Raw genomic sequence first — 25,427 nt, forward strand, 5'->3', positions numbered from 1 at the left:
ATATGAAATTGCGTTAGAACTGGAGATAACTGCCCCCGAAATGCAATGATTCAACAGAAACCACAAGGGCAGCAAAGTATCATTGAGTATTTCTGAAGCGTCTATTATCCTATAAATCGTGGTCTTCAGGCTGCCTGGGAAGCATGAAAATAGAAATACTCTACAGTGTCGAGAAGTCTGCAGTAGTGAAGGAGAAGTCAGGGGTGGACTCTGGCCTTGACCCATTCATTCAGCTGGAATCTATGAGGCTTACCGCATGCCTGGCTGTATTAGAGCTGGCCGGGCTGAGAGCTTTGCATGTGATAGGTGTTTGGTCAGTACTTGTTAAGTTATTAGGACTACATTTCAGTGCGAGGACGGGCGAGCTGGACTTCAGGTGAGTTTGGCTAAGCGAAGGCTGAGGTGGATGAAGCAAGTGTCTCTGTTTCCGGTGTCGCTTTCAAGCTGCTCAGGGTGGCTAAATCTTCACAAAACACACATGGCCTGGGCCTTCTCACTACTGCGCACAGGGCCTGAAGGCATGCCCCAGTGTGCCTTTCATTGGCATTCAAAAGCACCTATTTCTTGTCCTTCCTTGGTGCCTCCTGTGACGGGTTGTGGGGACAGAATCAGTTCATGTAGAAGTTACCAGATTTGACCTAGTGCTCAGTGGTGTAACCAGGGAGAGAGTCTCTGAAGGGTTTAAAGAATACCACCGGATCTTAGGCCCCAGAGGAGATGGGAGCAGGAATACCAAAAGCATGGAGACTATGCAAGAAAAGAAAATGGGAAAACTTCCAGGCCAAAGAAGCGATCCGTGGATGCCTATAGATACCCAGAGAGAAACAGAAAGGAGCGCATGGTCTTACCTAAATCCATGGGATGCAGCAGGACAGAGGGACCTTTAACCTACTAAACGGGAGAAAGGCAGGATTTCAGTGAGCAAAGACTCCATCCCAAGAAAAAAGGTAAGTGGGGCCAGCCACCATGGATTCCAGCCCTCAGTGAGTTTCAGGCCAGCTAATGGTTAGATCCTGTGTCAAAAGAAAGGAAGGAAGGAATGACTAAGTGGACCCCAAAAGCCAACACCGAGGACGAGGGAGTTGGCTGAGGGATGTGACAGTGGAAAGAACAGTGAATAGCAGATCTGAGGATTTGGAGGCGGCAAAGAGGGTCCCACAGTCTGAAGTTAAATGATTAGTTTCCTTCAGTGCTGGCATTCTGGAATCTCTGGCTTTCTTTTCCTCCGTGGCGCAATTTCTGACGGTATTTCCAGCTAACATGTGTCCAGCATTAACCCCTTCATTTCTTTAGAGAGGTGGCTGTCATTGGTTGAAGGTTGAGAACAGAAAATGCGTTGTGGAATAAAGCAGAATGCCCTGTTTCCCCGAGCAGGTGCAGAGAGAGAGTGCACCAGGCACAGGACCAGCCTTCTTTCTAGCGGTCCACTTAAGCCCTGGTCCACCGGCAACGGAGGGTGTGTTTGTTGAGAACGAAGAACAAGTTGCCCGTTCGCGAAGGGCTAACTAGAAATGGAGCCCAGGCCTGCCTCTTTCCAGGGAGTGCACACTTCCCTTTGTGTCGGAAGATGTGAAAGCGTTCTGGAGTTTTGCTCAGCTGGGGATAACAGTTGTTGGGGAACCTCAGGCTGGCAATGCCAACTGTGATACCAGCTGTCTGCGTGACTCATACAGATGCTAAAGCCGACGGGGCTGAGGTGACAGACTGAGGTATAACTTGCTTGCTCCTGTCACAGTACCTACTTCCACAGTTGCAAATTGGGAAATGTGCCATACCTACAAAATAGTACGTTTCATATGTTCACCTCCAGATGAAGAAGCTGCATGCTTTTGGGACCTTGCCCTTCAGGTGCAACCAGTAGAGGCAATCAGAGATCTGATTTGTCTGTTAATTGTTCCTTTGCTTTTTTTTTCTTCTTCTTCAGTTTCTGTGTCTTTTGTTAGAAATTTCCAAACTGTATGTTTTATTTTAAAAAACAAAGTGGCAAGCTACACATATGATGTCAGGAAACAGCAACATTGCCTTTTCTTCTTAGATGAAGGCTCCCAAGTCAGAGTAACTTACCAGGGTCTTTGTATGCAGCCTGGCCCCTGCTTCCTTGGTAGTCTACTAGGGACCCTCTAGTAGGTCAGTGACAAGGTCATTGGTGAGTACGTTAATCCTGAGCTCCTTCAAGCTGGAGTATCTGGTAGAGGAGGTAGGAGGCATGTGGGAAGGATCCGGGGAATGTGGTCCGAGGAAGTGGGCTGTGCTGCCCAGTCTGCTCTGAGCTCATTAAAGCCCGTTCTGACTTCCAGGAACAAGTTGGCACGTCTGTTGATGACACCATTGTCCTCAGCTGCCATCGCCTGGTTTCCTCCATTTTGGTAGACGATATATCCCCTAGTCTATTTTTTTCTAGCAGACTGTTTAGAAATAGAACTTTCCGAGTGTCTAGAGCTTCCCTCATAGTTGATTGACGGCACGACTAGGGATGAAGTCCCTAGTGGCACCTCTGTAGTCCCAGCGACTTGGGAGGCTGGCAGGAGAGGAGCCTCTGTAAGGACTGTGTGCACTGCAGAGTGGGCCGGTTTAAGGATGGGCTGGTCAATTTGGTGAGACCCTGTCTCAGAGTTAAAAGAGCTCGGGAGCTACGCCTGAGTAGAAGAAAGTTACCGTGTGGCACCCCAGGTAATCCCCAGCACGCAAGCAAACAAACATTCTGGCCATCGCTTTCCTTTGGAATTTTGATGGCATTCCTTCACTATCTTCCCTGTTTAGTGCTGTCATGAAAACTTCAGAGACCATTTTCTCTTTCTTAAACTAGTCCCCAAAAAGCCAGTACGAGAAGAAGAGATGAATCCTGGTGCCGCTGCCAGTGGCCCTGCAGTCTGCCCAGCCATGCAACTGTCAGCCACATCCAGAGGGACTAGTTTGTTCCTATGCTGTTCCTTCCCAGTCCGGCTGGAGTTGGTGAGCTCGGAGGCATCACCATCCCTGACATCAAGGTCTATTTTAGAGCTACAGTAATGAAAACAGCTTGGTATTGGCATAAAAACAGAATGGAATTGATTCAAAGACCTCTATATTAATCCACACACCTATGAACCCAATTTTGACAAAGAAGCTAAAATTATACAATGGAAAAAAGAAAGCATCTTTAACAAATGGTGCTGGCATAACTGGATGTCAATATATAGAAAAATGAAAATAGATCCATATCTATCCCCATGCACAAAACTCAAGTCCAAATGGATCAAAGACCTCAATATAAATCCACCCACACTGAACCTGATGGAATAGAAAGTGGAAAGTAGCCTTTAATGCATGAGCACAGCAGACCACTTCCTAAATATATGTAACTTCCTAAATATATATATGTCGGTAGCACAGACACTGAGAGCAACAATAAATACATGGGACCTTCGGAAATTTAGAAGCTGTAAAACAAAAGACACAGTCAATGAGACAAAAAGGCAGCTTACTGAATGGGAACAGGTCTTCACCAACCCCACATTAGACAGAGGACTGATCTACAAAACACATAAAGAATTCAAGAAATTTGATATCAAAATTCCAAACAACCCAATTAAAAATGGGGTACAGAACTAAACAGGGAGTTCTCAACAGAAGAATCTCAAATGGCCAAAAGACACTTAAGAAAATGTTCAACATCCTTAGCCATCAGGGAAATGCAAATCAAAACAACTCTGAGATACCATCTTACACCAGTTAGATTAAAAAAAAAACACCAGTGATAGCTTATGCTGGAGAAGATGTGGAATAAAGGGAACACTCATCTATTGCTGGTGGAATGCAAACTTGTACAAGCACTTTGGAAACCAGTATGGTGGTTTTTCAGAAAATTAGGAATCAACCTGCCTTAGGACCTAGCAATAACACTCTTGGGCATATACCCAAGAGCAGCTAAATCATACTACAAGAACATTTGTTCAACTATGTTCATAGAAGCATTATTTGTAATAGCCAGAACCTGGAAACAACCTAGATGCCTTTCAACCGAAGAATGGATGAAGAAAATGTGACACATTTACACATTAGAGTACCACTCAGTGGTAAAAAAAAAAAAAAGTGACACCTTGAAATTTGCATACAAATGAATGGAACTAGAAAAAAACCATTCTGAGTGAGGTAACCTAGACCTAGAAAGATGAACATGGTATGTACTCTCTCATAAGTGGATACTAGCTGTAAAGCAAAGGATAATGAACCTGTAGTTCATGATCCTAGAGAAGCTAAGTAACAAGGTGAACCCTAAGAAAAACATACATAGATCCACCTGGAAGGGGGAAATAGACAAGATCGCCTGACAAAATTGGAAACATGGGGGTCGAGGGAGAAGAGAGGGCAGAGGGGAAAAGAGAGGAGAAGGGGAAGGGCAAGGAGAACTTGAGGGAACGGGATAGTAGAGATGGAAGAAGGACAGAGATGTGAGAGCAAGGAAAGAGATATTTTGATTGAGGGAGCCATTATGGGTGTAGCAAGAAACCTGGAACTAGAGAAATTTCCAGAAATTCACAAGGGTGGCTCCAGCTAAGACCCTAAGCGATAGAGGAGAGGGTGTCAGAACTGGCCTTGCCCTGTAGTCAGATTGATGAATATCCTAAATATCACCATAGAACCTTCTTCCAGCAGCTGATGGAAACAGAGGCAGAGACCTGCAGTGGAGCACTGGGCTGAGCTCCCAAAGAGTGGGAGGAGTGAGAATACGAGCAAAGAGGTGGAGATCATGATGGGGACACCTTACCTGAGCTTTTCTTCTCTTTTTATGCAACTGCAGCTGCTTGAATGCTGGAATTTCTAGATGAATCCTCCAGTTTTCTTCTGCTTTTCATTGCTGTGGTTTTTTTTTTTTTCCTGTTATTTTTGAGAAAGGATCTTACACTATAGCCCAGGCTGGCCTGGAACTCTTACATAGCACAGGTTGGCCTCAAATTTGGGGCAATCCTCATTCTTTCGCGGCCCAAGTACTGGGATTACAGGCACGAGCCATCACAGCCAGCTCTGTGCTGTTTTCTGCATGGCACTTTCAACTGCAGACTCTCGAGTTCCCATCTTCTCATTTGCAGTGTGGGGGGCTCTTTTTACTGTTCCCTTATTACAGTGTCTTGCTCTTGTTTTAGGGATGTAATCTTTTATACAGACATAATGATATTAATAGTTGGGTCTTTTGTTTGTTTGTATGGTTGGTGGGATTGTTTTTATTCATGCTACACACATTTCTGTGTTAGGGATGGGACCCAGAGCTTTGCACAGGCTAAGCAATTGCTCTACCGCTGTGTGACATTGTTCATTCCCTGCATAAACCTTTGAACCTTCGAGCTGTTTTCCCTTCCTCACTAATGTGGCTCTGACCTCCCATATTTGACACTTTCTCTGGGTATGGGCAAACCTTGACTGTCTGTCTTCTTATTAAAATAACAGATTTTTGAAAGTCACCGAGCAAGCAGGTGAAACCTCCCTGCTGTGACTTCTACAATAGGCGGTCAGGAAATGGCAGTTTCTATCCATAGACCTTTCCTCCTGAGTTTACTGAGTTCCTCAAATAGAAAGCCTTCTATCTGGGGTAAAGGTCTGTTTGTAGAGGCCTGGGAACCTTGGCATTCATTTTGCACGTGGTCGTTTGAACCCTGGCTGTGGCGCTGGGGATGGGCTGCAGGCAGGGGCAGAGCAGTCATAGGCAGCTATGCAGGTTTTCAGGTGAGCCACAGCATGTCTCAGAGCCGGACAGCAGTAGGGCCACGTGTGCAGGGCTCAGTAGCTTGGGGACATCAGCTTCTGGGTGGCTGCTGAGCACTGCCACACAGCTGGGCCACACCATGAGTCTAATGTTGCAGCTGTGGAGGATGTAGCAGAAAAGAAAAGCAACACACTTAACTATTTTTTTTTCACATTGATGATATGTTGAAATGGCAATATCTTGGATGTTGTGGTTAAGTATGAACTGTGGCTAAGCTTGAGTGCGCCTACTGTCACTGAAGAATGTGGGTGTCTGAAGGCTCCGTTGCACACACATAACTTCCTGGTATGCCACGGGCCCTGTTTCTGTTGGACGACCTGATTCCGGTCCTTCGAAGGTGGAGGTTGCAGGATGTGCTGATGGAAGTCAGAGAAGGGCCTTCAAGGCGACTTCAAACATTGGGCTGGAAAGCCAGGAGGATGGCGGAGACTTGAGCAGGGATGGGGAAGGCTGTGGTCCGGACATACGTGCCTAGTGTGTGTGCCAGTGTAAGTGTGCAATTATGACACAAGTAAGTGGAGGAGACAAATGGGCAGTTGGGTGTGCAGGCCCCAAACTCAGGGGCAGCTGAGGTTGGAGGAGTGGGTTCTGTGCAGAGAGAGAGCTCAAACATTCAGGCCCCAGGACTTGGTGAGGCTCTGCCTTCCAAGTGCTCTATAGCGTCCAGAGTCATTTTCTGATTTTGTAGGTTGGTGGGCTTATGTATTTATTTATTTGGTCTTGTTTTATTTTGTTTTTAGCTACTTATTATTTCAGTGGGTTTTGGGAAGGAGCCAGGCTCCCTGTGTGCATGTTTCTCCAACCATGACTACATATCTTTGTCTGCTGAATGCAGGCTGTGCTGCAATTGTTCTTGTGGGCTCTCATTATGATAGAAGAGGACCTTGTATAAAATTGTATTACTGGTGAAGTTTCTTTTGTCTTAAATGCTTGATACCAGAAATGTTTCGGATATTTTTGGGATTTTAGAATATTTCCATAAACAATGAATACGTTGGCAGTTTGACCCATGTCTAAGCACAGAAGGTATTTATATTTCATAGGGATGTGGCCTGAAGGCCCTTTCCCACAACGCTTCAATTTTCCATTTGTGACATCATGTTGGCACTCAAAAGGTTTTGGATTTAGGAGCATTTGGAGGTCTTCTGATGTCTAACTTTTAATAGAAACCTTCCCACACGCCTCCTCCCCCCTCCATCAGTATTCTTGAAAAAAGTGATAATGGCCTTTTCTTTTCTTGGTCTGTAGGCAAGAAGGCTGCTTGATCTTGCTACAGTGAAGGCAAATGGACTGGCTGCCTTCCTTCTGCAGCACATCAAGAAATTACCTTCGCTGCCCCTGACTTCCGAAGGTAAGTATTTGTCCCTTTAGGGTAACAGAAAAGAAAAAGGAAGTCAGCTGAGATTCCTGGTTAAAGAGCAAAGCACACGTCAGTGAACGCCCATGCATTGGTGCGTTATTCCCTCAGGCTCAGCTCCTCCATTTGAAGCCTAGGGGTTACCTGAGTCCCTGGGCAGCAGGGGAGAGGGAAAGCGGGACAGCACAGTGACCCCCCCCTTTCATTACTCCCTGAACTACCGTGCTCACTGCAGCCATGGCTTGTGGAGGGCTAGCTGTGGGTATACCTTGCTGTCTAAACTGCATTCCACATCAGGCAGAGATAGGCCTGGGATCTCTTGATCCACAAAACGTAGTTTCTCATGATCTGGAACACGTCACAGGAAAGTTTAGGGAATATAGTCGCACCCATGTCTATGCTCAGCAGCTGAGTAGTGCGAGAGGCCTGGGTGGCACGGCCGAGACACGCATCTATGGGGCATTCTCTACCATCTACCCACAGTCCTGAGACGTGAATGTTGCTATGTCCCAGTCTCCAGATGGGAAAAGTGAGACTTGAGTGGCAGGGAACAGGAAGTGGGGCTGACTGTAGTGTCCCTACCTTCCCTCCTTGGGAGAAGAAAGCATGAGTTTCAGAGAGGATCCAAGCCCCGTAGTCGCCCAGTCTTGTTCCCATGCAACTGAGAAGAAAGCTCATGTGGGCTGAAAGTCCATGAACTATGTGCCTGGAGCTAACCGATGGGCTCAGCCTTCTGGCCTTGCCCTCTGGGCAGGAGAAAGCTGTGGGCAGGATGGCCGGAGGCCTGTGCTTGGTACTCAGGTATAGACTACTTTGTACAGGAGCAGGAGGTGGGCATCGCTGTATGGGAGCCAGTATGGCCCTTCGCGAGCAATTGCTGACAATGTTATCAAGTGTAGTGGCCATAGAGGCATCATACGGTTCCCTGATATGAGATGCTTCTAAAGATGACAGTTGAGCAGGTGGACATGGTTGCAGACACCTGTGTGTAGAGGCAGAAAGATCAGGAGTTCAAGGTTGCGTGTGTGTGTGTGTGTGTGTGTGTGTGTGTGTGTGTGTAGAGGGAAAGATCAGGAGTTCAAGGTCATCTTCCATTATGGAAACAAGTTAGAAGCTATGAGACCCTACCCTGTCTTAAAAAAAAAAAGTAAAAATTGTGTTTATTTTCTTTAAAATGAAAACAAGAGACATTCTTTAACTTACTTTATTTTTACTTCGCATTTATTTATCTACTCATTTCTATTTCTCTCTCTCTCTCTCTCTCTCTCTCTCTCTCTCTCTCACACTCTGTGTGTGTGTGTGTGTGTGTGTATACACATGTATGTGAATGCCCCATGGCATGCAGGTGGAGGTCAGAAGACAACCTGCTGGGCTTGGCTGTCTCCCTCCACTCAGTGGGTTTTGGGGATCAAACTCAGGTCGTCAGGCTTGGGGACAGGTGCTTTTGCCCCACATTGGGCCATCTTTGCCAGACCTAGGTTTGCTTTAAGCTTTTAGACGCTAGAGACCGGCGTTGTCAGTCAGGAAATTGGAAAGGAGGCTGTGTATCTTTTGGTATCTGGGCAGTGCTCCTGATATAGCCGAAGAGTAGAAAGAGCTACAAGGATCCTCACCTTGGGGAACAAGAGGCTTTGAATACTGGGTGTGGAGGCCCAACCTCTAATCCCAGATCCCAGGGAGGCTTAGGCAGAAAGATTGCTAGTTTGAGGCTAGTCTGGGCTCCATAGCGAGGCCCGTATCAAAGAAGAAAATAGAGAGAAGGGATATCAGCATGGGGCGCCTGTGTGGCTCTGCAGGTACTTCTATGGGCTAAGAGCGCTCCAACAAGAATCTGCTTGCTTCTGAGCTAAGGATAAATGAGCTGGTGCTCTCCTGGGGCCATTGAGGCCATAGTGGGTGAAGATGCTGACGTCCTATGACGTCCTGCCAGTCTGGGCCTCTGATCAGCTCTTCCCTATTTCCTGAAAGAGGAACTACGCTCTCGGGAGGAAGTAGGGCCCTGGGTACAGAGGGGCAGAAGGAGGGATAGATCTTGTTGATGACTTGGCACAGGCGCCAGTGACCCTGAGTTCTCAGAGTCAGCTTCCGGCCAGTCCATTTGTCATATAAGGTAACAGAGGCGTGGGTTTCAGGAATCGGATCCCGACACTGCCTGTGGCCACTTTTCTTGCCGTGGTATGGAATACCTGACTGAATTAACTCATCGCTTTAGGACTGTCTGTTGTGGCCAGGAGGACTGGTGGCGGGTGCAGCTTGGCCCAAGGAGTGGTAACAGGAGAGGCGGATTCCATTACAGCCACAGACAGGAGGCAGAGAGCTCAGGTGGAAGTGGGCCGGGCTGTAACCTTTGAGCCCCACCCCCCAAGGGACTGTGTCAGCTGGCTAGCCCTGTGTCCTAAGTGTTCCACACCTACCAAAACAGTACTGACAGCTGGGGACCAAACATGCAAACACATAAGCTGGTGGGGACATTTCACAGTAAGAAAAAAACTGGATCTAGCAAGGCCAAGTAGCTTGCCAAGCAGGTGGTGGGCCCAGGTGTCAGACCTCGTAAGTTGGACACCTAAGCCCTATCCCCTATTTTCCTTCAGAAACTGGCAGCGGAGACTGAATGGTAGCTCAGGTCACACAACAGGGACAGACCAACAGGATGCGGATCCTGCAAGTCATACCTTCCCTGGCATGTTCAGGTGTGCATATTTAGTATGACAGTGGCCAATGTCTTGTGTTGGATGCTATACTTACCAGGTGGCATGCATCATCCATGTTTGTCCATGTCTGACATTTTCCTGCTTTGCCGGGAAGAGCCAGGCTTAGGAAGCTTCTGTGGCCGCCCCCAAATCCCACAGCTTATAAGTGGCCAAGGCAGGATAGTTGCCCACTAGCTCTCTGAGCCATGTATCACACCCCCTCCCCCCGTAGGTGACTCTCTGAGTAGGTCCCGTTATGACCATGATCCCAGCCTCATTTTCCTATTGTGTACCCCAGCTGCTGAGTGCCAGAGGTTCATCTCAAAGCTGAGGACCATGGTGTCAGCTCAGTCTCGCTTCCTCAGTACTTACGACGGGTCGGAGAATCTTTGCCTGGAGGATATATACACAGAGAACATCTTGGAGCTGCGGACAGAGGTGGGCACGGCTGGGGCCCTGCAGAAGAGTCCTGCCATCCTGGGCCTGGAGGAACTCTTTGGTACCCATGACCATCTGAACAAGGATGCAGACACCATACTGGTGGTAGGTGAAGCAGGCAGCGGCAAGAGCACTCTCTTGCAGCGGCTGCACTTGTTGTGGGCAACAGGGCAGAACTTCCAGCAGTTTCTCTTCGTTTTCCCGTTCAGCTGCCGGCAGCTGCAATGCATGGCCAAACCGCTGTCTCTAAGGACGCTGCTCTTTGAGCACTGCTGTTGGCCCGATGTTGCCCAGCAGGATGTCTTCCAGTTCCTCCTTGACCATCCTGACCGTGTCCTGTTGACCTTCGACGGTTTGGATGAGTTCAAGTTCCGGTTCACCGACCGGGAGCGTCACTGCTCCCCAACTGACCCCACCTCAGTCCAGACCCTGCTCTTCAACCTCCTTCAGGGGAACCTGTTGAAGAACGCCTGCAAGGTGCTGACCAGCCGTCCAGACGCCGTGTCAGCGCTCCTCAGGAAGTTCGTCCGGACCGAATGCCACCTCAAGGGCTTCTCCGAAGAAGGCATCGAACTATACCTGAGGAAGCACCACCGGGAACCCGGAGTGGCAGACCGCCTCATCCGCCTGCTCCAAGCCACATCAGCCCTGCACGGTTTGTGCCACCTCCCTGTCTTCTCATGGATGGTGTCCAGATGCCACCAGGAACTGTTGCTGCAGAATGGGGAGTTCCCAACGACCAGCACAGACATGTACCTCCTGATCCTACAGCATTTCCTGCTGCACGCCTCCCCCCCAGATTCCTACCCCCTCGGTCTGGGTCCTCGGCTCCTTCAAAGCCGGCTCTCCACCCTGCTGCACCTCGGCCACCTGGCTCTCCGGGGCCTGGCCCTGAGCTGCTATGTGTTCTCAGTCCAGCAGCTCCAGGCAGCACAGGTTGACTCTGAAGACATTGCTCTTGGCTTCCTGGTACGCGCCCAAAGCGTTTTGCCTGGGAGCAAGGCACCCCTGGAATTCCTGCACATTACCTTCCAGTGCTTTTTCGCCGCGTTCTACCTGGCAGTCAGTGCGGACACAGCAGCAGCCTCCCTCAGGCACCTCTTCGGCTGTGGCCGGCTGGGCAGCTCACTGCTGGTTAGGCTGCTGCCCACTCTGTGTATCCAGGGCTCCAGAGTCAAGAAGGGCAGCGAAGTGGCTCTCCTACAGAAAGCTGAGCCACACAACTTGCAGATCACAGCAGCCTTCCTAGCGGGCCTGTTGTCCAAGGAGCATCGGGACCTGCTGGTCACATGCCAGATCCCTAAGAGGGTGCTACTCCAGCGCCACGCATGTGCCCGCTCATGTCTGGCCCAAAGCCTTCGGGAACACTTCCACAACATCCCACCTGCTGTGCCCGGTGAGGCCAAAAGCATGCATGCCATGCCTGGCTTCATTTGGCTTATCCGGTGCTTGTACGAGATGCAGGAGGAGCAGTTGGCACAGGAGGCTGTGCGTCGCTTGGACATTGGGCACCTGAAGTTAACATTTTGCAGAGTGGGCCCTGCAGAGTGTGCTGCTCTGGCCTTTGTGCTGCGGCACCTCCAGCAGCCTGTGGCCCTGCAGCTGGACCACAACTCTGTTGGAGATGTTGGCGTGGAGCAGCTGCTGCCCTGCCTTGGTGTTTGCACAGCGCTGTAGTGAGTGTGACAAGTGTTATCATTTTATAAAACTGGGTGACCCAAGGCCAAGGTGGGTCCCATCCCATTGCAGATAGGAGACCAGGAGACCGACCTCGGTGGGTGAGAGACAGATACGCCATACAGAGAGAGCTTGGGTATAGAGTTTATTTAGTGGGTTATGGAGGGAGAGGGGAAGGGGAGAAGAGGAAAAAGGGAGAAGAGAGAGATGCAGAAACCTCTTCTCTAGAAGAGGGGACAGAGAGAGAACCCACTGGAGAGGAGGTGGGAAGGGGGAGATTGGGAGTGGGTGGGGCTTGTCTCTGAAAGGGACAGGGTGCCCAGGTGACAGGCCCTGCCAGCAAATTACAACATTCCTGCCTTTCTCTTACAATAAAAAGGCTGGGAGTTAGGGATGCATGGCAGGTTGAGGGAAATGGGACAGCGGGTTCTCAAGACAGCTTCCTGCTTATTTGTGGGCACTGAATTTTACTTGGGGGGCGGCTGAGAAAGCTGGGTGCTGGTTATATCCTGGGGTAGCTGGTTGCATCACTCCTGTCCAGGATTTATGGTGTGAAACTGTCCAGTGTCTCTTGGACCTGGCAAGGTGTTGGCAGAGCAGAGGATAAGGTTAGGTTTAGGAAGAAAAAAATTTCAGGATTTGAGAGAGGTGTATCTGACCTGTTTAAGGCGAATCCTTCGATTTGTCTCCCTGGAACTCGCAAGAATTTTTTGAGTTTGTAAAACATAAATTTTAGACCCATGCATTGTTTAAACAGCAGCATATTTATGTCAGAATGACTGTGACAGATGTTTTTGCACGATGAAAAATATCTTTAGAGTAGTACTCTGCCAGAGTTAGATTAATAGATTAAGGCTATAAAAGGCAGCTTGAGAGAGAAATTTGATAACTTTCATTTGTCCTCACTCCTTAATAACCTGCATTTGTGTATCTTAAAGCACCTTTTATTTAGAACATGTTAAGAAGTTGTACTGAAATTTGTCTGGTGAGGTTGTCCTTTTAAACTGACGAAACTTCTCAGCTGTCAAATTGCATCAGAGATCTTTGAGAAGGATAAAATACTTGAGTTATTGATTAAAAAAATGACAGATAACTTACTCGATTGGCCTACAGCCATTCCTCAGTGTCTTCCATGATCATTGAGGGCAGGGACATGAAGACTGTGTTTGCCTTCTGCTGTTTAGCTCAGGGCCTGCCAGGTTTTAGAAGATTCCGTGGATTAAGGAATCCATAGGAAGACAAACCTACCTTGCACTGAGCAGCGTCGATTCTAATTTTCCTTTATCCACTGTCTGGAGATCTTCAGGAGTTTAGTTGAAAGGTAGTTTTTCCCAGTGGTCAGCGCTTGATGCAAATTGCAGATGGACGTTGTTCTGTGCCCATTTGTCTTCTGTCTTCTTTGGAGGAAACAGAGTGCTGCTGCTAGGAGCCAACCTGTCTCTTTGTTATGGAAAGCCTTTTAATAATTAAATATTTAAATGCCATTTTCCCTAGATCTCTGAGCACTTGAGGGCTGTTTGTGGGGTATAGATAAGTTCTGACTACCGTGTAGGATTTGCCTGGAGAGCTGAGTCCAAGCTTGATGGTACTGGTCTCTAACGTAACAGGTGAGACTTATACTGGTGAGAGACGAAGAAGAGAAAACTGTTTGCAATAAAAACTTAGCGGTAGAACTGACAATAGTGGAGAACGGCTCACAGGAAAGGCTGTAGGCTAGCTTCGAAAACATCTTTTCACAGTAAGTACATGTGCAGATAGACATAGTTGAATTTAAGTTTTATACACATACACACGGAGTTAAAGCTAACTTTATGTTCATACATAAAGTTAACTCTAAAGCCACATGCACACACACACACACACACACACACACATATTAAATAGGAGCTGGGTGAAGTGGATGCTTTGGCGGGCCCTACCAAAAGCATGGCACTGCAAAGACACACATGTAACAGAGTCAGTAAGAGGAATTTAGAGACAGAAACGTAAGTAAACCGCAAGACTAGGCAAGGAATACCTCAGTAAAGATGGCGACTTAGTTACCTAACCTGCCCTTAGTTGAACCCGTGGCAAATGCTACTGTCAAGTTAAGATGTAGAAGCCTAACACAGTGTTGAAATCCAGGTCTGCCACCCTCCGTACATCAGCCAGACCCTTTCCTCTTCCGGACCTTAGTTTCAGAACAGACAATGACAGCCGCTGCCCTAGCTTGCTTTCTGTTGCTGTGGTCTGATATTCTAACCGAAAGCAACTCAAGGAGGAAAGGGTTTATTTCATCATCTCTGGAGCCAGGGCAGGTGGGTGAAGAAGCAACTATGGAGGAATGCAGCTTATTGACTTGCTTCTTCTGGCTTGCTCGACTAGCTTCTTTATACACCCCAGGTCCACCTGCCTAGAAACGGCATCACCCACAGTGGGCTGGGTCCACCTACGTCAACGAGCCATCAAGAAAATGACCCGTAGACATGCCCCCAGGCCCATCTGATGGAGGCGGTTCCTCAGTGGTTCCCTTTCCCACGTGTGTCAAGTTGACAATCAAGACTGCCCATCACAGCCATACTCGAAGTTTTGTACTAAACACTGTGCCACACTTTCCAGAAATCACCTCGTCTATTCCCACAACTGCGCTGGGCTCCGCCGGGCTATTAGCACCCCCATGACCCTTTACTTGAGGGTCACAGAAGTCAAGTAACTCATCCAAGTCAAGCTCCCCCCCCCCCCGCCTTCTCTCTGCCCCTTTGCCTTTCTAGCATTGTGTCTCTGCCAGCTGAGCCTACCAGGGAGGCTGAGGCCGCCTGATGCCATCTTAGGGTATCTGCTTCCCAGCATCAAGAGCTAAGAGAGGAACATGGTTCTGACTAGGAAAATCATAGAGAGAACAAGTATGGCTTTCACAAGTCAAGTCTTTCTGGTTCCAAATTTCCTAGTCCGTGCCTGTGGGTGCACTTCTAATGCACTGGGAAAGTCTTGAGGGCCCATGGAAAGTTTTATGTCTTTGTTGGGGACCACTTCAAAGCAGAAAGGATTTGAACCCCATTAGAGTCTTTAAAATCTCACCAAGATGGGAATTTCAGGTCTTGAGAGAAAGCGGGTGGAGGACTTTCCATTACCCGTGTTGCTTTCTGTTCCATGGCTGAACGTCTTTGCTCTTGGCCTGGGGTCAGACAAAGGCAGAGAGTCCGCCCAGGCCTGCCAACCAGTGTGGGCTGCAGCTCCCAGCTCTTTTGTCCTTTGTCGTGAGAGGGGCCTTCTGCTATTTTTTTTTAAGAGCCTATCAGAAAGAGGAAGTTGTACATTACAGTTAAGATCTAGAAACAGCCTCCCGGGGCGTTGGTTCTCCTCGTAGATAACCTTAGTTGAACCGAGCAAAAGGCAAGATTTCCCTGTGTATTAGGATGGCTTATCTGCCCTGAGACAAAGTCACAATATACAGACACCGGTGTGAGGCTGTGGGGACTTGACTAACCCTTATACGGGGACCATGGCTGCATGTTTAGAACACATGTATAGCATATGGAGTTAATATTACTGCTCTAGTGTGTACAATAACTATATGCTAGAAATATGAATAGTTCCATCTGGGTCTTGAGGAAACAGATGTTGCCCTTAAGTTGGGAAGCAGGAAGAAAGTCTACGGAAGCAACTGCAGAATTGTGGATGGGAATTAGGAAGGGCGCTAGGCAAGGGAGGATTTACTGGCTGAGAGGAGACCTGGAGAGGGTCTTTAGGAAGGGATGCATATGAGGTTAGAAAGCGCCCCCTTCTCTCTGCCCCTTTGCCTTTCTAGTATTGTGTCTCTGCCAGCTGAGCCTAGCAGGGAGGCTGCGGCCGCCTGATGCCATCTTAGGGTATCTGCTTCCCAGCAGCAAGAGCTAAGAGACGAGCATGGTTCTGACCAGGAAAATGAGTGGACATGGCCTGAACTTAATGTGCCATTTCCTCGGGAAGGGAGCAGCATGGTTCCTTGACTGGGAATTTGCACACCTGGGTGCTGAAGCTGCTCTGGTAGAAATCTGAGTGTGTACCTTCCTTGACAGTGGGACCATACTTTTAAACCATGAACCTCAGAAGATCAGCAACACTGGCCTGGATAATCCTCAGAGCAAGTCATCTCTGAATTTTTTTTTTAAAATGAGGCCTCAGCCAATCCAGGCTGATCTCAAATCTATATCTTTTTGCCCCTAACTTCTCTGTACCAGAGTTACAGTCTACTAGGCTCAGCCCCTATCTCCGGAATGTTTAAATGATCCTCTCTCCATGATTAAGAATGATCATGTTATTCATGTGGCGTGCCGATGGGTCTGGGAGGCTATTGTATCATGAAAAGATACTTGTTGAATAGGAGATTCCCAGGCCATGGTAATTCCTATCTGGGAGGCTTAGGCTTGGGGCCTGGCAAACTGTAACAAGCATCCTCAGATGCCAGAAGCACCACAGATACCCTGTGAGAATATGCAGGAGTCAGCTTCTTTTACTTTGAGCTCTTGCCGTGTATGGATGTATGCTTCTGGGGGATCCATGTGTTGGGAAGTGTAATCTTTAAGGAGTGGGGCATTGTGGGACGTCTAGGTTATCGGAGGTGTGTCCTCGTAGGGTTACAGGAGTCCAGTTCATTCCTTTACACTTTATTCCCTGGCTGGAGATGTATGCTCTTTCCCTCCTTCACCTTCCAGTCATGATACGATGCCTTGACACAGGCCCCAAAGCAATAAGGCTATCTAATGGACTGACATCTCCGAAGTGTGTGTCCAAATGAACCTTCTCACTTTATGCGTCAATCACCTTGGGGATTTACGTTAGGAAGAGAAGGAGGATTTGCACACAGCAGTTAAGGCCCTTGACCAAGCTCTACCGTTCTTAACCTACGTACAACTGAGAAGTGGTTGGCATTTTGTGTGTGTGTGTGTGTGTGTGTGTGTGTGTAACGCAGCCACAAAGAGGGAGGAAAGAAAGTGGAAGGGAAGAAGGGGCAGGCTTCTTTCTCTCCCACAGTGTGAGTCTGCATCTTCTTCACTGGAAGGGTTTCCATGCCAACTGAAATCCTCGTCTCTAAGAAACCCTACATGCAAAGTGCTCCTAGGCAGGTTTCTGCAGACTCTGCTCTCTCTGCCTTGAGGCTGATGGTTTCGGTTTTCTGTTTCACTCAGAGAGAACGCACAGGCACATAGAACCGAAACAAGAGCTTGGGGAAACGACTTCCCTTATTAGCTCTGACTGACTCCGCTTTTTAAAAAAATAATTTATTTTTATTTTGTGTAATGTACATTGGTGCTTTCGCCTGTGTATATATCTGTGTGAAAGTGTTGGGGTCCCTGGAACTAGAGTTATAGATAGTTGTGAGCTGCTGTGTGGGTGTTGGGAATTGAACCCCAGTCCTCTGGAAGGGCAGCCAGTACTCTTAACTGCTGATCCACCTCTCCAGCCCCTCACTCTACTTTCTTTCATTTGTTCTACTTCAGCTCTTAAATCTTGCTCAGGACCTTCAGAATTGTCTGTGGGACTCACTAAGAGGTCATAAGACCTGCAGCTCAAAAACCATTTCTCGCCGGGCCGTGGTGGCGCACGCCTTTAAAACCAGCACTTGGGAGGCAGAGGCAGGCAGATCTCTGTGAGTTCGAGATCAGGCTGGTCTACAAGAGCTAGTTCCAGGACAGGCTCCAAAACCATAGAGAAACCCTGTCTCAAAAAACCAAAAAAAAAAAAAAAAAAAAAAAAAAAACCATTTCTCTGAGAGCCTGAGACAAGCCTTGGGGGAACCCTAAGCACTGTGCAACCTCAGCAAAGTCAGGTCACTTATTTGTGCCTCATGTTCTCTCTGTTGAGGACATAACAGTATGATCTATTGCGTGGGCTTGGGGTGAGCACAGTGTTACTGTTGGGGCGTATATAGAGCAATGCCTGGCACATGGGTGTACTTGTGATTCCAGGTGGCTCTTGCCAGGTATGGTGCTCAGGGAGCTATATGGGCACAGTTTACTGAGGGTGGTCTTTTCTTTTTTGCAGATGAAGGGAACTGCAGCTAGCAATTCTAATTGGTCCCCAGGTAGCAGTGAAGTTTGGAGAAGTTAGGCTGGCAGGGATGGTGGCCTTTGAGAGTTTAAAGACTCTTGCCACTTGGATATCACTCTCTCTTTGTTCTTACCATTGACGATATTAGCTCTCATGCTCTGGCCTTCGTGCCTACCCGATGCTGGGCCTGCCTGCCATGATAGACTCCTATCCTTCTAGAACCATAAGGCAAAATAAATTAGTGCTTCCATTAAGTTGTTCCTGGTTCATGGTGTTTTATCATAGCCATAGAAAGCAAGCTAGGACAGTTGATGAACAGCTGATCAAGGTCGGGACATCCCACCGAGGGGGATTAGCACCTGGGCTTGTAGCCATCCAGGCAGGACCACCTAAGTTTGCCTGAAGGTGAAGAATAATGGGCATGGTTGTTAACATACACAGGTGTCTGATTTCACCTAGCACAGATTCCTGGGCTGCCAGTTCCATGCAGGGAACTTTCAGATGCCCTTGTGACCCAGGGTCCTGAAGGAGCTGGAGAGGCTTGCCTATGTGCAGGGGCTTTGATGGGCAAAGGGAGGTGAGCAGTGCTCACAAACCCAGGAATATTTCCAAGGTTTGAGCCACTGTCTACCTAACTGGTATTGCCATCCGCTTGCTAGGTGATTATGTCCTGTTCTGGCTGCTTCTCCCACAGGTTGACTCCTTTCCACCCCACAGCCTTATGTGGGGTGATCGTCACGGTCACTGTCCTGCAAAGATGTGCACTGGAATTAACGCCGTGGCCTCTCAAAGACCCCAGTGTTCTTTAGTCAGCCCTCAAAGTCCCCACCGCTTGGACCCCCCTGGCCAGGGATTTGGGAGGGAGGGGCATGGGTCATGCTCTGTCCTTCCTGTTCCCAGAAGCACGATGAGGCTGTCATTTGGGAGATGAGTGTCTCCTTGGGGGTTTCTCCCATCAGCTCCACTTTTAACTGAACCAATGATGTCTTTTTCAGTTTGCGAGATAACAATATCTCAGACCGAGGTCTCTGCACACTGATCGAGTATGCTCTTCACTGTGAGCAGCTGCAGAAGCTCGCGTGAGTTGGGCTGGGCATGGCCACTGAGGCAGCTATGAGTGGGTGATGGGGTGGGCCAGGTGTGGCCTGGCTGGAGGAGGCAGGGTGGCTCCTGGGAAGAGAGGAAGACACCCTGGTTAGCTTGCTGGTCATGTGATCTGTTCCCATCGTCCCCTGAACCCAGCAGTCTCTTCAACAACAAGCTCACGGACGGCTCTGCCTACTCCATGGCCAAGCTCCTCGCACGCAGGCAGAACTTCTTGTCACTGAGGTGAGCGCTGCTTCCCCTTACTCTCTGAATCCGGTGCTCCTCACAGCGGAGTTCAGGTGATCCGGGCTGGACTATGGTGTGACCCACAGTGGCCGGTGACCCTGAACTGCATCCAGGAAAGGGTCTCACTTTGAACTTGTTTCTCAGATGCCATGGTCTGCTCTGCTCTACTGAGGCTGAAGACCTCCTCTTTGTGATGTTTTGTCCCCAGGGTAGAGATTTTCTAGGCCTTTACCCCCAGTGTCTGTGAAGATTGCAAGTTCTTTCTGATGCACACCAAACCTATGCTTGCTACCACAGCCGTGGTACCCAGTTGCTGGGTTGTGCCCCAAACCTTTCTCAACACTCATTAGGCAAGATTTGAAATGCCACCTGATGTTCCTATTAGAGATCAACAAATATGCCCCAAGTCCCTAGTGTCTCTCTCTCTCTCTCTCTCTCTCTCTCTCTCTCTCTCTCCCCCTCTCTCTCTCTTTCTCTCTCTCTCTCTCTCTCTCTCTCTCTCTCTCTCTCTCTCTCTCTCTCTCATAATGCCTCTTATAATTTGTGAAGCAACAGCAAAGAGAGCACCATCTATTATTATTATTAGCTAGCTGCCTTTGGAAATGAGGGATGCCATTTTAAGAATTGGTCATTGAGCTCACCTCAGACATGGCTACAAAGACCAAGGCCACAGGCACGACTTTACACAGAAAGCTCTGTTCTCTCACTGCCGCATGCTTCACCATACTCACCTGGTCCAGCCATCTAGGGAAGTCAGTGGTTAGCATGGGCTGTGGGACTCAGAACTGGAGACCTAGGTTTGCGGCCTGCACATGGGACTGTCATTGTGGCTGAACGCAGGGGCTCTGGAGCTAAGCTGCCCCTGGTTCAACTCTAGAAACCCAGAGATTTGAACCTTTATTTACTACATGGCCTTGGGTCATATAATGAATGTTTTTGTCCTCGCCTTTCCTTAAAACGAGGATTGTACCCAGAGCCATCTGAAAGGCTGCCATGATAGAGTTAACACACACAAAGAGCTGGTACAGTACATGCTTTATATAGTAAGCTCGGAGACTGAAGGATCGTGGGTAAATTATGTAAGCTTCCAGCTTGTGCGTCCTTATGTTAGTTCAGTCCTCAAAGAAGGGAATATATGAGCAGAAAATGCCCACGGGTGGGAAAACGGAGAGGGAGCTGGGGAGGCTGGGGACTGACCCTGCTTGAAGGAGATGGATGGGAGGAGGTATTCTGGATTTCGGAGCAGCTCTGAGGGAGTTCAGGAAGCCATCGGGGTGCTCCCAAGCCTAATCTGTCCAGCAGAGGTCTTGGGTTGTTTTCTTTGTACACATACTTTTTGGAATGAGATGGTCATATCTGCCCTATAAGATTGTAGTGAGCCACAGTGGCTTAAAGTGCCTTGAAAAGATGAAATGTATTGTAATTATTCTAGAAAGCTTGTCTTGGGTGGCAAATCTGAACTGGTGGTGGTGTGAGGTGGATTCTGCTATGCCAGAGCCTTTTTGGGGTCTTGCCTTGCTGATTTCTGACATCCCTTTGGCTCTGCTTTCTCCCCTTCTGCAGTATCCTTGGTGTCGTCAGAGAACCTTCAGATTCCTCTTCTTTCCAGCCCTTTCAGAATAGGCCAGTAGCACCCCGTGGCGACAGTGGGTTTGAAGTCATGGGGAGGGGTGTCCTGGGGTGTAGACTGAGGATAGCTGAAACTAGGAAGACAATTCCTAGGGAAACCAGTTCCCAGAACAGCTTTCTGCTGTGACTCCTGCCCAGGACTTGGAAAAACCAAGTCCGAGTGGGCAGGGACCATGGTGGGAGTCACGATGTCAGTAGGCTCTGCAGGAGAGCATGCCACTGCCACACCCCAGGAGAGGCTGGGGACCAGCGTGCTGTACTTTCTTTGAACTTCTGTGTCTTCCTTTCAGGGTGGGCAACAATCACATCACGGGTGCTGGAGCCCAGGTGCTGGCCCAGGGACTCAAGAACAACACCTCTCTGAAGTTCCTGGGGTAGGTTGGGTTCTGAGACGGAGCCCCCCCCCCCCCCCCCCCCCCCCCCCCCGGGAACGAATGTGTGACTTTCAAAGATGTCAGGGCAGGCGAGCGCTTCACTTGAAGAGCCTACAGGCAGCCTTGGCTCCGCATGGAAGGGTGGGCTGGGGTGAGCGTGGGTGGTGCTAGGCTGCTTTGGAGCAGCCTCTGTGCTCACCTTCTCACCTGGTAAGTAGGAAATTCATGGTACAGCGGGTAGGGAGAGGGCTGGGCCTTGAACTGAGGTCCTCGGGGATGCGCAGGACTGGGCTGCCTTCACAAATACGCTGTGCTTTTCAAGAACACCAGGGACAAAATGGACATGTCTAATGATGTACTTCCAAGGGAGGGGTCAGTTGTCAAGAACTGGGGATTCTGGAACCCACGACATAGGAAGAGGGTAACTATGGGGCCCAGATGTTTCAACCCATGGCTCTGGCAGGCTAGTTGCCCATAACAGTGTGAGCCAGGAAGAAGACTGCTCATTCAAAGTCAGCACCATTTCCAGCTGGGTTAGCAGCAACAGAGAATACACAAAATGAGGCCTTAAACCCGTGGAGCTCCCTTCTGCCTGAGGTCTCATTCATGTCCCATTTAAAGTATTTTTTTTTTAAGATACCTGTCTGGGCCAGGGATTGTATCAGGAACTGAAACACTCTCATAGGAAACTATCAGAAACATAGCAAACTGTTCTGGAAGCCCGGCCCCTCCTCTTGCTTCATAACGTAGTAATGGGCATCTTTCAGACGGTATGACCTCATTGCACAGCCTCCCACTGGTTGGATGGTTTTAGCGCGTCTACTTGACAGTCACCTGTTGTGTGCACTTTGGATGTTTCCAGGTTTGTTTGTTTCCCTATGGCAGTGCCCTGTGCCCAGAGCGGTGTTTTCATACGGCCACACCTCAGTCCATGCTTAATCTAATGTATTGGTTAACTTTTGTTGCCAGTACTAAAATACCTGATACAGACAGCTTTAGGGAAGTTATGTTTATTTCTTTATTTCTTTATTGTGTATACAATATTCATGTCTGCAGGTCAGAAGAAGGCACCAGACCTCATTACAGATGGTTGTGAGCCACCATGTGGTTGCTGGGAATTGAACTCGGGGCCTTTGGAAGATCAGGCAATGCTCTTAACCACTGAGCCATGTCTCCAGCCCCCAGTTTTGTTTATTTTTGGCTTATGGTTCCAGAGGGTGTAGCCCGTTACTGTTCAGCCCCTGAAGGTTGTGCGGAACATTGTGGTGGCAGGAACTTGTGGGAAAGAACAGCTGGTCACTCCATGGCTGACTGTTGTCTGACAGGCTTCTCATTAACTCTTATAATTAGTCCATCATTCTTACCTGTGTTAGCCACATGACCCGGTACCTTTTTCAGCGGGGCAGTCACATCTTTCTTCTTCTGTGTCTGGGGCAGGACTGCAGAGGAATGGGCTTCCTCTTCCCAGAATTCTCCTGTTCTCATCGACCGGCCTCTACTTCCTGTCTGATTGTCCCGCCTATACTTCCTGCCTGGCTACTGGCGAATCACTGTTTATTTAAAACATAATTGACAGAGTATATACAATTGTCCCTCACCAGCTGGTCAGCAGGTGGAGGCAGGATGTAGGAAGAGACCCAGTACATGGCCCCAAGGACATACCCCAGGTGCCTACTTCTTCCATGGGCCATACTCCTGTTTCACCACCTCCCAGCAATGCCATATTATGAATCCATCAAGGCAATTATTTATTGGTGAGGTCATAGCCTTCAAGCCATCTGATTGTTGCTGGGAGCACTCTCACCGACACCTGCAGAGGTGGGCTTTATCTCTTAAACATTTCTCAGCCTACTGAAGTTGGCCATCAGAACAAACTATTTCACATAGTGAACGAAAGCGCTGTGCCACCCAGTGCAGCTGTCTTCTCTTATCTGTACATATACACAGTCCAGGGCAAGTCTCTGAATGTACGGTCCTGGGTCAGAATGTGGGGACTGTGCCCAAGCTGCAGTGGGTCAGAAGGTAAAGGAGTTGGACAGCATAGAAATAGAGAGGATTGAGAAGGAGCAAGAGATGAAAAGTTGGCTGGTCCAGGAAGAGTTAGAACATTGTTCTGGGTAATCTCTGAGAATAGTTATAGACTTGTGGGTGAAAGCTACCAGAAAGCAAATGTCAGGAAGGAAAACTATCACAACCATGTGACCTACTACTGAGGGTGAGATCCTCATCACTAAGGGGTGGGTCCACGAGCCTTCAGTACTGAGGGTGAGTTCCCCATCACCAAGGGGCAGGTCTACGAGCCTTCAGTACTGAGGGCAAGTTCCCCATCACTGGGTGTGGGGTTGGGCGTGGGTCCATGAGCCTTCTCTACTGAGGGTGAGTTCCCCATCACTGACAGGTGGGACCACAAGCCTTCAGTACCGCAAATGAATTTCCCATCACTGAGAGGAGGGTCTACAAGCCTTTGTTAAGTCTGTAAGGTCACTGAAAAGTCTGAGTAAAGTTTGGTCATCTCACCCAAAAGGCTGTGTTAGATCTACTCTGCTGGGATGACTGAGACTTCCCTGGGGTAGAGTAGCACCACACGGGCACATCGGCGCATATCTGAAGCACACCCTATTGTCTTCTCAGGTTCTGGGGCAACAGTGTGGGCGATAAGGGTGCCCAAGCTCTAGCCGAAGCTGTGGCTGATCACCAGAGCATGACGTGGCTCAGGTAAGCTGCAAGGTGTGTCCTGTCTTTGTCAAAGGGGAGCTCGGTGGTTGGGACAGTTTTGAAGGTCACTGAACTCTGTATACACCCACTTGTATTAGGCAGCAGAGTAAGGAAGAAACACATTGAGTTTGGGATCAGGAACTTGAGTAGCTGGGGGTCATTTTGGAGGTGATTCTGCTCCTTTGAGGGTCATGATTTCCTGTTGGCAGATTGAAGATTGCGAGTTGAACCCCTCATATTTATCTTAAGGACCATCGTATTTATTTTAGTCTACTGGAAATGACTGCCCAATTGGAGAGGGTTTGGAGGCTGCTCCTTAAGGGGCACTGCAATCAATTTGTATGTCTACACGACGCACTATTAGGATGCGTCATTTGCTCTTCATAGGTCAGTTTGTCTCTGAGGTCCCTCTCTATGCTGATTAATTTTTATTCCATGATTCCGTCCAGCCTGGTGGGGAACAACATTGGCAGCAAGGGTGCCCAGGCCCTAGCACTGATGCTGGAGAAGAACAAGGCACTGGAGGAGCTCTGGTGAGTTGGGAGGACTCCCCGCTCCTGGGAGGCAGAGTTGGGAGGACTCCCCCACTCCTTGGAGGTGGGTACTCAAGGCACTGGAGGAACTCTGGTGAGTTGGGATGATCCCCACCTCCACCCCGCTCCTGGGAGGCAGGTACTAGTCTTTATTGATCGCCTAGCCTCATCCATGGGAGGTTGTGTGGGTAAGCTAATGATTTTAGCTTTGAATGGTGTGAAGCTCGCAGAGCCTGGTTTCACTGCTAATTCTTTTTATCTACGTGGATATGTTGGTTTGCTGCTTTATTTATTGCCTGCATATGCCATAGTGGTGAAGACCCGCAGACCCTGGAATCTAGCGGGTACGTTAAAGTAATCCCTAGACTACTGGAAGCATGAATGTTCCAGCTCTAGAAAGGTGCTTTTAAGAATTAAGGAAGGTAGTGCTGGTAGAGCACTGAATATAATGCCTACCACATGTACAAGCTTAATATAGTGTCTACCATATGTAAGGGCTTAATACAGTGCCTGCCATATGTGTACATGTTTCGTAAATGCTACATTGTAGCGGCAAGGTTACTGCTACTATTGCAGCTGCCCACAACTGCAGCAATAGTACCGGGAGTACTAATGTTTGTGAAGTTCAGTATTTCAAGATGAGTTAGAGTTCTTCAGAACACTGGCTATTAGTGTTAGGATTCAGGCATTATGCTGGCCTACTCTGTCATCTGGCAGGATGTACCAGGCTGTACCCTGGACTGGGTCCCGGTTTGTATGCAGGTGCAAAGGTTCCTTTAGGAGACAAGCTCCACCCACTCCTGGTTTCTCTTTCCTCCTGTTTCTCTGAAGGGAGAAGCAGGACTTTTCTTTTTCTTCTTCTTCTTCTTCTTCTTCTTCTTCTTCTTCTTCTTCTTCTTCTTCTTCTTCTTCTTCTTCTTCTTCTTCTTCTTC

At 48.6% G+C, this 25,427-nt stretch overlaps 1 protein-coding gene across 1 annotated transcript in view; it reads left to right on the forward strand.

Annotated features, from left to right (window-relative positions):
• Positions 1 to 25,427, forward strand: part of Nod2 (nucleotide binding oligomerization domain containing 2) — a 43,424-nt gene that overhangs the window by 6,706 nt on the left and 11,291 nt on the right. The window contains exons 3-9 of the mRNA XM_050119833.1: positions 6,989 to 7,091; positions 10,086 to 11,901; positions 18,907 to 18,990; positions 19,157 to 19,240; positions 21,163 to 21,246; positions 23,878 to 23,961; positions 24,411 to 24,494. Of these exons, the coding sequence (XP_049975790.1) occupies positions 6,989 to 7,091; positions 10,086 to 11,901; positions 18,907 to 18,990; positions 19,157 to 19,240; positions 21,163 to 21,246; positions 23,878 to 23,961; positions 24,411 to 24,494 (2,339 nt within the window). The remainder of the gene's footprint in view (positions 1 to 6,988; positions 7,092 to 10,085; positions 11,902 to 18,906; positions 18,991 to 19,156; positions 19,241 to 21,162; positions 21,247 to 23,877; positions 23,962 to 24,410; positions 24,495 to 25,427) is intronic.

The sequence above is a fragment of the Alexandromys fortis genome, unplaced genomic scaffold (assembly GCF_014885135.2).
Source record: "Alexandromys fortis isolate MF-2015 unplaced genomic scaffold, M_Fortis_MF-2015_v1.1 scaffold_178, whole genome shotgun sequence".
NCBI lineage: Eukaryota > Metazoa > Chordata > Mammalia > Rodentia > Cricetidae > Alexandromys > Alexandromys fortis.